Source organism: Netta rufina (genome assembly GCF_964035555.1).
Source record: "Netta rufina genome assembly, chromosome: 12".
Lineage (NCBI taxonomy): Eukaryota > Metazoa > Chordata > Aves > Anseriformes > Anatidae > Netta > Netta rufina.
Window position 1 is genome coordinate 943839 of NC_140135.1, and position 10499 is coordinate 954337.

The following is a 10499-nucleotide window of genomic DNA, read 5'->3' on the forward strand; positions in this document are numbered from 1 at the left end:
TCAAATTGTGCTGGGGTGTGAGCTGAGCTGGCGGCTGGAGCCATGCTCCAGTTCTGACTGTTGGTGTAAAACAAACCCCACTGTTCCACGAGAGCTGCATGGGGCATAACAATAACAGTGGCTGTCACGTAGCTCCCATGCTGCTGGAGCTATTCCAGGAGTTTCGGCAAGACTTTTCCCCTCATCCCCCCACAGCCCCCCATCCACAACCCATTGCTTCCAGCATGCAGGTCCCTCACAGCCGCAGGACCTTAGCACCCTGTGCCCTAACACAACCTCCTGTGCCCATAATTCACTGACAAAGGAAAATGTGATCCTCCCCAGCACAGTGGCGCAGCAAGGCATCGCTCTGGAGAGCGTCCCGCTGGCCATGCCTGGGGAGCAGACGCTGCGTGCCCCCAGCTGCTGCCTCAATTCAAAGGGATAAATATAAACCTGCCCCTCTGCTGCAAGAGAGATTTTGCAAGCGTGGAGCAGGGTCCGGCGGTGACTGACAAGCACCTATTGACAGCCACACAGCCACCGAGAGCCCTAGTGACTGTCGAGTGTTTGTTAACAGACACCCCGTCTCCCCACGGCACAGCACCCTGCTCCCCGTGTCGGGTGTTAGCTGCTGCTGGGGAGGCTCCAGCAGTACAGTACACTGCAGGACCACTGCAAAGGGCACCAGGTGGCAGGGGCCTTATGCCCAGAACGGGATTCCGTTGCGTTGAGCTCACCCCTCTTAGGAAAGCAAGTTATTTTTTGACCCGCTCCTGAACACTGAAGTTTTCTGGGTGAGTGAGCAAAAGCAGCCGTGGTTCGTCAGCCGCAACCACTGCGGGCAGGCAAAGGTCTCCTGGCCCCCTGGGCTGGGGGAGCCTCGCTCAGCTGGAGCCAGCAGTGGGGCTGGGGGCTGCGGTGGGCAGGGGACTGTGCCCACTGGCTCCACAGTGGGGACGGAGGCACTGGGCTCAGCCCTGGGCTCCCTCAGTGCTAACACTCACATTTGTCTGTGTTTCAGAGCCAGGGATGGAGCTGAACGCTGCCTCCCCGGGAGGCAAAAGGCTGGTAAGTGTTCGGGGGCTGCTCCGAGAGGTGAGGCGGGGGCTGCAGCCACTCAGCTCACCTCCTGACGGGTGAAAGTGGCAGCTTTGCTGTAGGAAATGCTGCCTGGTGCCCCTGCAAAATGCCAGCGCTGTGCACTGGGAGGGAAGGGAGATGCAGCAGGGCTGGCAGTGCTGCAGCCCTGTGAGAGGCTTTCCATAAAATCTTTATGGTTGTCCCGGACTCTTGCCCTGTCCCTTCTTGCTGGCCATGCACCCTCAGCACCTGGACATCCTCACGGGAATGGCCAGTGCTGGGGGAGTTGCTTCAGGCCCCCGGCAGGCTGCCCCAGCCCCACTCAGCCTACCCCACCAACCCGGCAGGATGGGACCTTCACCTTGTGCTGCATCTGCAGCATGGAGCCTGTGTTCCTGTGCTATGGCTATTTATAGCAGGGAGGAGAGTGCGAGGAAGGAGAATTCATCCTCTTCTTCTTCCTTCTTTTCATCTTCCTCCATCCGTTGCCCAATGCAGGTGTCCTGCCCTGCACGCCCATGCCTTTCCCCCACTTCTCACTACTTTGCACTATCTGAACAGAGCTCAATCCCCCTCAATCCGGAGGGATTTCCTAGCCAGAGTTTCTGCTAAGCTGCTGGCCGCGTCCCAGGGCAATCTGCAGGCTATAAATGCTTCACTGGCCCAACAGGTGTCCACAGACAGTGGGTTTCCCCAGCCCTTGGCACAAGCTGCCAGTGCAGCTGCTGTGGGGTCTGGCTGTGCTCACCTGCACGGCCCCATCTCCCCAAGCCCACTGCAAGCACGGCCGGACCCAGCCAACAGCGCCTGAGCTCTGCCTTACGGCACAGGGAGGCGATGGGCCAAGTCCAAGGCTCCAGTTTTTCATGTTTTCCATCTGGAGTCCTAGCTCAGCACCCGTTCTCCCGGCATCCAACCTCGACACAAAGCCTGCTTCTCTGGGGAAAGGTGGGTTTGGGGAGAAACTCCTCCTGGTTGGCAAACCCTGCTCTGGGGTCACCCAGCCCTGAGCTCCAAGCAAGGGCTGCACCCTGTCCCACATTGCTGCCTGGTTTTAGAGCTTCCACAGGTTCAAGGCATTTAGGGACAGTCACCCTAAATCACATCTCCAGTGACTTGTGGCCAGAGAGAGAGAATTTAGTGTCTGTGAGCTCCAGATAAATGCCTCTTCATCACCAGGGCCGTGGCACAAAGAAAACTCTCTCTGTGCCTGGGGATGCGCTTTTCCTGGGAACTTGGTGTAATTCAAAAAATAACATTACAGGGATTTCTCCAAAGACTAAACACTTGCTCACATGCCAAGAAAAATAAAGTGGATGACCTCTTCAGTGATGCTGACTGGTGTCATCCACAGTAACACGGAAAATGCACACATGTGGTTAGAGACATGGTAGTGTGAGAACAGCACCAGCTCACCCAGCTTGCAGGCTTTCTTGTGGTCACGTTGATGCAGGTTAGAGAAGACAAACTTTTGTAAATGCCAGGACAAGGAGACAAGGAGATGGAACTCAGTGTGACTGCAGTGCCATGGAAAAAAAAAAAAAAACAAAAACAAAAACACTGGAATCTAAGTGATCATAAGTCAGAACAGCCAGCCTCTCCTTAACTCAAGAGTGATGATGGGAAAATGGAAATTTGAAACATTTCCAGCTATTAAGTGCTTTTGCATTTATTTTTGGCCAATGAGATGCTCAGCCTGCCTGTGGGGGTTGTGTTCTGTAACTCTTCCAGGAAAATAAGGATGAAGAGAAAGTGCAGGATCTTGACACAGGAGAAGCAGAGACCAAGGCAGAGATGGGGAACAAAACTTGGGCAGACCTGGCCGGGGAGATGAAGACCTTCCTGTGGAACCCAGAGGAGAGAACCTGCCTAGGGAGAACAGCCAAAAGCTGGGGTAGGTCCTTGTTTGAGCCCCGTTTTTGGGGGTTGGTGCCTTTTCTCCTTCATGGTGGATGCACTTTCCTGCGAACATCTTTGCTAGCCTGGATCACTGCCCCGTCCCAGCAGTGAGGGGTGCACATTTCTTAGCGGGGCAATAAAAACAGCTAGTTGGGGAGGGGGAGGACAAGGAGACAACTGAAGTTAGACCAAGGTTAGACTAACCTAGGTACACCAAGTACCTTGGTCTGGATGCCAGTGTTTATCAAGAACTCATAAGCAAAAGTTTGGAAAAAATTAAGAGACGGAGCAAATGCAGGGGACCCCAGCTCTGTTGTGGCCTGGATCCTGCCAGGGCAAGCAGGGAGCAAGCCCTCTGCACCTGGCGATGTGGCAGTAGTGGTGGGCCTGCAGTGAATGCTGGCCAGGCAGCCCTCCTTGCACCCCAGGAAGGTCTCGTCCCTGTCTCCGTCCCTTTCTTCATCCCCCCACTGCTCCTTGGGTACAACTCTTGGGCTGGCATGGATGCGTCCCCAGCTGAGCAGTGCTGGAAGTTGCACGTCTGCAGGAATGGGGAGGGCGCAGTGAGCACCAGCACATGGGTGTCATCTCCTGGTACCGCACGGATGGGCAGCAGTGTCACCCCTGGTGGTGACAGCCCCATCTGCCCCATCCTGGCCCGCAGCGGGATGCAGCCCCACAGCAGTTCCCAGCCCCGTGCTTGCACACAGCTGCGTTCCCAGGGCTCCCCCCACACTGCCGGCACGTTTCTCCTGGGAAATGTTTGGGTTAGGTTTTGCTTCGCTCTGCGCCACTGGGTTTTATTCATAGGCCACAGCCTCCTGAGACATCCTCAGCCGTCAGCCTGGCCCTGAGGAAAACAAACACTGTGCCTGGACGTCAGGGCCAAGATGCTGGCAGTGCCGTGGGCCGGGCAATGCCGTCTGCCACAATCCCAGTGCCTGGGTCCTCATCACAGCCAACAGGAGGTCAGGGTGGGAGCACCTTCATGTGGCCCCCACCTGGGTCCTGACTCAGCTCTGGGAAGGGCTGTGCCACGAAACAGATCCAAAGGATCCATCCCCAGGGCCTGGGTGGGCAGGGAGTCCATCCATCAGCCCTGTGCCCCAAAATTCTGGTGTCAGGGTGGAGGTGGCTGCCAGCATCCCCATGGGACATGCTTGGGTTACACTGACAGCAATGTGCCCTCTCTGCTCTGCAGGCCTGATCTTACTGTTTTACTTCATTTTTTACACGTGCCTGGCGGGGATGTTCGCCTTCTGCATGTACGTGATGCTGCTCACCCTGAGCCCCTACACACCCACCTACCGGGACCATGTGGCTCCGCCAGGTACGTGCCCAGCCTTGGGTGCCTCTGCTGGAACACACAGACAGGCTGCGACGGAAGGGTTGTGTAGACAGAAAGAAATATTATTATCAATAATAGAAAGATTTATGAGAGGAAATTTTGCAGACTAAACGGAGAGGTCTTTTTTCTTATGTTCTTCGCAAATGGACAAAGAGTTAAGGTGAGATCTTAAAGCTTTTTTGGAGCAGAAATAAAGAATCAAAGAGACTCACAGAATCACAGAATTGAAGGGGTTGGAAGAGACCTCGAAAGATCATCAGGACCAACCCCCCATGCCAAAGCAGGTTCCTTAGAGCAGGCTGCCCAGGTAGGTGTCCAGACAGGCCTTAAATACCTCCAGAGAAGGAGACTCCACAACTTGCCTGGGCAGCCTGTTCCAGTGTTCCATCACCCTCACCGTGAAGAAGTTCTTTCCCATGTTGGTGCGGAACTTCCTGTGCTCTATCTTGTGGCCATTACCCCTTGTCCTGTCCCTGCAAAAACTCACCAGGGATTGTCCTGAGCCAAGTCCCAGCTGCTACAGATCCATTAGGGGCAGGATCCTACTGGGTTTCCACCAGCTGAAGACCTGTCCCCATCTGTTGTGGGGGCCAGGCTCCAAGCCCGGTTCAGCAAAGTGCTTCTAAATGGCATTACCCAGGGTGCTACCGTCCACTGCAGCAGCAATGGTGCTGCAGCTCCCCAGCCACCAGGTTGTCTGGAGAGGACCAGACATCTTAAATAGCCCCCATGTAAAGCCTTTGTTCAGATTATATTAATTGTTATTGTAATCACTCCATTATTCTGATTATTCTTAAAGAGGCAAGTTTAGGCATTTCATAGATGATACCCACTCATTTCATCTGCTCCCCTTTTATACCTCAGACCTTTGAAACCAAAATGCAAATCAGGAGTAGCTTTTACACTTTTTTTTTTTTTTTTTTTTTTTGGGACGTGGGGGGCGGAATAGGGGACAATGTTCAAAACCTTCTTTCCCCATGGCAGAAGCAACATTTCCCTGGGCTTTCATGTCAGTGGGGAACAAGTGACCCCCTGGCCCTCTCTCTGCCCCCAGCTGGCTGAGAGCATGGGGGTCCCTTGGCCCCTGCGTGCTGCAGAAGGATGAGGATGGGGATGATGAGGATGATAAGGATGTTACTGCCTGCTTGAGAGCTGGTGCTGCTGGCCTGTGCCTGTGCCCAGCCCACCCAACATTCTCCACAGCCTGTGGCCAGTCCCCATACCTGCTCTGACAGCATCCATCTTGTTCTCCAGGGGTGATGATCAGGCCATACCTGAATGGATTCACCATCGCCTTCAATGTCTCCGAGCGCAGCACATGGCAGCCATACGTGGACAGCATGCACCACTTCCTAGCAGGTGGGTGTTGGGGTGCCATGGGGCAGAGCACCTCTGGGTGCCTCACGTCTCCTGCCTGGAAAGGGAGGATTCGTGAGGTGGTCTCAGGAGCTTCTGTGGGAGGAAACTTCCTGATCCAGGTGGGACTGCCCTTCATGTGAGGGTGCACTCAGTGATTTGATGTGAGCAGGCCTGGAGAAGCATTAATGAGTCGCTTGGTCCCCACCAGCTTATGATGACAAGGTTCAAGAGGAGAAGAATATTGAGTGCATCTCGGGGCAGTACTTCATCCAAGGGGGCAATGAGAGTGAAGAGAAGAAAGCCTGCCAGTTCAAGCGCTCACTGCTGCAGAACTGCTCGGGAATCGCGGATCAAACTTTTGGCTACTCCAGAGGCCAGCCCTGCATCCTGCTGAAGATGAACCGGGTACAAAAAAAATCTGGTTGTCGTGATTCCTTCCTTCAGTGGATCCTAGTGGGACAGACTAAGGACTGTGCGGGGCCTGAAACTCATCCTGTTCTTAGGCCCAGGGAAATGGAATGAGAAACCCCAAACCTGCTGGCTTGTACCTGCCAGAAAACCTAAAAATTAAGCACTACAAAACTCTGCAGATTTGATTTGATGAAGGGCTGGGTGCATGGCAGCACCTGTGCCAGCCTCCTCTCTAGGAGGAAGTGAGCTTTAGGGCTACACCTCAGGCCCTCGTTTCTTTATAACGGGCATTTTTGCAGAACCAAATTTATTAGAAAATTTCCAATATTCTGGCAGCTCAGTGCATGCTGCTGGAAAAATAAAGGAGGGGGGAAAGCGAGCTGTGTGGGGAGATGGTTGTGTTATACCAGGGATGCTCTCAGCATCCTTCTCTGCCTCTCCTGACACATCGTGGTTGTCCTGGGTGACTGGCATGCACAAGAGCTCTAGAAAGGGAGGCAGCACATGCTTGGCGTTGCATTTCCTTCAAGTGTGAATGTCTTTTTTCCCTGCAGATCATAGGCTACCGCCCTGGCGCCGGGGTCCCCGTGAGCGTAGACTGCAAAGTGCAGGTACTGTTGCGCTCCATGCCCTCAGCTTAGCCCAGTGCCCTCACAAGACCCTGTGCTCCTCATGCCCCCAGCCCAACTGAGGTGGTCTGCTGAGGGCTGCAGGGGTGGCCACGAGTCTCCTGCTTCCCATCCTGGCCCTCACCCTCTCACTGCTGGTTCCCAAAGCCCCCAAAGCTGAGGAGAGAGGCTGGAGCTGCTGGCATCCACCCGCAGCCCTGTCCCGGAGAGCGCCCTGCAAGCTGGCAGCAGCAGCAGGAGCGGCTCCCACACAGGGCAGCACCTGGGTCATACCCTTAGAGAGTGATAAAGAAGTAGCCGAGCACAGAGAAAGATCCATGGGCAGCAAACGCTGTAACTTTCACCCATACCCTCCTAGCACAGTTTTGCTCTGGCTCACTGCAGCAGCCACTGACTCACAGAGCAAACGTGCCACGAGTGAGCAGCTGGCACGGCTGAGCTGTGGTGGGGATTTGCAGGAAATTTTTGTGCTAAAGCTCCTTCACTTTACTTATTTTGTGTCCCACATGCTATGCGAGTACCTTTTTGTTTCCATCAAAGAAAGGCAATGAGAGCGACCTGGGGTCAGTGGACTTCTACCCTGGGAACGGCACGTTTGACCTCATGTATTATCCCTACTATGGCAAGATCACACACGTAAGTAAGGGTTCAGATGTTCTGGTGGCTTCATTACCTCTCCTTGGGAAGGAGCTACTGCAGGGGGTACAGATGTGCTCACTGGCTATTTCAGGCAGCTGCAGGCAGGAGGGAGGCCATGGGCATTGGGATTGCAGCGCTCTATTTTTGTCTCTGACAAACTGCAGGTAATCTTTAGGGATGCTGGTTTTCCCTTGCCAGCAGTGGGAACAGTTAATTTTTCTGCTTGGGGTCCAGGTCTGGCTGTGCTAATCCCCCAGACTAACTCTGGGGGGATGCTAACTAACACTAACACTGGTCTCAACACCAGCATTTTCCTAGGGTACTGGGGAAGGTGACAGGCAACAGAGGAGGAAAAGCCCCCTAAAATGAGGCTCCTATTAAAAGACACGACAAAACCACTGCAAATTGAGCAGCTTGATGCAGAGCAGGCAAACACCAGTGTGTTTCTGGTCCCACTGGTGGGGGCTGAGCTGGGTCGTGCAGCCAATTACCCGTGATATTTACTGACCACGAAAGAGCATCGCCTGCTTTCCTGCTCCCTCAGCAAATCTTCCTCCTTTTCAGGTCAACTACACGTCCCCACTGGTGGCCATGCACTTTACAGACGTGAAGAGGAATTCTTTGGTCCCCATTCAGTGCAGCCTGCACGGGAAAGGGATTGTCAATGACGTTAACAGTGACCGCTTCCTGGGCCGAATCATCTTCACGCTCAGCATTGGGAAGTAGCCATGGCAAACACAGGGCACGTAGGTTTTGTCAGGCAGAGGCTTTTTCCTTTTTAAAGCATAAAGGCAGCATTTTTTTTTTTCCTGCTAGGAAAACAGACACATGGAAACTTTTAATTTATTTTTGTTTATAGTTAGGAAACAAATGAGATGCAACAGTGTGGAACCACATCTTTTACCAGCTGATGTAACTCATTATTAATAAAAGTTAAGTTATACCCTGGGCAGGGAACCTGCAAGAGCATTTCAGTTTTTATTAGAGGAACTCTGGTATCTGAACACTATTTTCATAAGGTCTTTTACAAGTCATCCCTGTGAAATGCATTTTTCCTGGCTATAAATTTCAGTCTTTACCATAGTTTTATGTGCATTTCTCAGGCAAAAGCTAAAAAGATAGTAGTTTATAAGTACTATTCTTGTTAAAATAATAAATAGCAAAAAATCTGGATTATGCTTGCAGTAACAGCTAAGAAGTGAAAATGACAAATCTCAGGACACCTCCTAGGAGCCTCAGCACCTCATGCAGCCAGGTGCTGGAGCAAAGGCCACATAGGGCAGCATTTGCCCTTGAACCTTTCCAGTTGTTCCCAGGCAGACAAGTGCCTTTCTCCCTCCTCACTTCAGTACTTCTCTCAAGTCTGTTGGGCAGGGGACAACTGAAAGGAGCTCTTTATTCTCTCCCTGTCACGGCTCACAACTCCTCCTTCCCCTGCTCAGGCGCAGAAGCACCAGTGAAAAATATTCCTCCCTGGGGAAGCCCCCGCTTTGCTTCATCCCCAGCCTCCTCAAGTGGAAGCAGGGCTGAGCTAGCTCAGAGAGGCATTACAAGGCTTAATCCATGTTCATGTCGATAGAGGTATGGGCTATCTTTGTTCCCCAGGACAAAGCAGTGGTGATTTCAGCATCTATTACAGCCAAACACTTTGTTTCTACAGACACTCAAACTCAATTTAAAGCAGTTTTGATTCTTTGGAAAATGAGTTTTTTTTATTATTATTATTATTATACACCTTCACATTTAACATACAGAGAGTATATTTCATCTCTCTTATCAGCTATGAGCAGGACAGGACACCTTAAGATAACGTACTGCTTGGAAAGCACACTTACTAAAATTACTTACCGACTGAACAAGAGCATTATGGTATGTTTGTCCTACATTCTAGTCCAGATACTTCATCTGCCATCATTTTTGATCTATATAAGACTCTAAGAAGTCTTTTTTTGTATTAAAAATAAAGTGACTACAGTAAAATTAACTCTATGGTATCATTCTTAAAACATTTAAATGTAACAAATGTAATTTGTAACTTTTGTGGGCTCTGCTGGCCAGCTAGGGACTGGTTTTCAAAGACAAATGTAATGTGTGTAATCCTTGAATTTTGAGCATTTGATTAACTTCCTGAAGAGTTTAGAAGTCCAGTACACCAAGGCTCACTATACGGCAAATATCACAATCAACCTCTTGGCAAAACCTATTTCTTAAGAACCCTTAAAAATATTAAATACAGGTATTTTAGGAGTTAATTTTCCTCAGATGTGATTATCCACATGAAATTGAAAAGAGATAGGGCAATGTTATGATTTTTTCCTCCACAACTTACCCAAAAGGACTTGTTCTGACTAAGTAGAAAACAGCCTCTGCCCATGAAGGCACGGCAGTGATAGTTACTCTAATTTTGACATCAGAACTAAGTCAAAACCACAGATGTTTCCCAGCCTGCCAACTGCTTTACGTCTTTAGAAGCACTTCTGTTTCTATAGGATCCTGAAAGGAAACAAACCCCTCTGTGCTTCAGACCATGAAATGAACGGCTATCCAGCCTGCAACAGGATCAAAGATTATTTATCCATTCCATGCCTGCCTGGTGGAAGGATTCACAAAGCAGCAGGGACTGTCCTTTGGCAGATGCTGTACCAATATACAATTCTTTTTTGTCACACCAACAGCCAGACCCAAGCATGTTAAAAAAGCCCCTTGGAATATCTCTGGGAAATTGCATGCATGTCTACTTACACTGATGCAAATGTATGAAGTTCAACAAAGCCAAGTGCTGGGTCCTGCACCTGGGGCACAACAACCCCAAGCAGCACTACAGGCGGGGAGATGAGTGGTTGGAAAGCTGCCTGGCAGAGAAGGACCTGGGAGTATTGGTTGATAGCCGGCTGAATATGAGCCAGCAGTGTGCTCAGGTGGCCAAGAAGGCCAACAGCATCCTGGTTTGTATCAGAAGCAGTGTAGCCAGCAGGGCTAGGGAAGTGATTGTCCCCCTGTACTCGGCTCTGGTGAGGCCGCACCTCGAGTACTGTGTTCAGTTTTGGGCCCCTCGCTACAAGAAGGACATTGAGGTGCTTGAGCGAGTCCAGAGAAGGGCAACGAAGCTGGTGAGGGGCCTGGAGAACAAGTCCTACGAGGAGCGGCTGAGG

General features: G+C 51.4%; 1 protein-coding gene across 3 annotated transcripts; it reads left to right on the forward strand.

Annotated features, from left to right (window-relative positions):
• The first annotated feature begins 604 nt into the window (after positions 1–604).
• On the forward strand, positions 605–8304 carry ATP1B4 (ATPase Na+/K+ transporting family member beta 4). Of its 3 annotated transcripts, none has more exons than XM_084293877.1 (9): positions 605–776; positions 1004–1050; positions 2794–2956; positions 4163–4291; positions 5564–5668; positions 5877–6073; positions 6634–6690; positions 7249–7344; positions 7912–8304. In XM_084293877.1, exons 2-9 carry the CDS (start codon positions 1012–1014, stop codon positions 8071–8073), a joined length of 948 nt encoding a protein of 315 aa, XP_084150003.1. In that variant the 5' UTR covers positions 605–776; positions 1004–1011; the 3' UTR covers positions 8074–8304. The 3 variants fall into 3 exon arrangements, with proteins under 3 accessions (XP_084150003.1, XP_084150002.1, XP_084150004.1); XM_084293876.1 differs by having other exon boundaries at positions 773–833; XM_084293878.1 differs by lacking the exon at positions 605–776 and adding an exon at positions 804–900.
• Positions 8305–10499: the final 2195 nt, after the last annotated feature.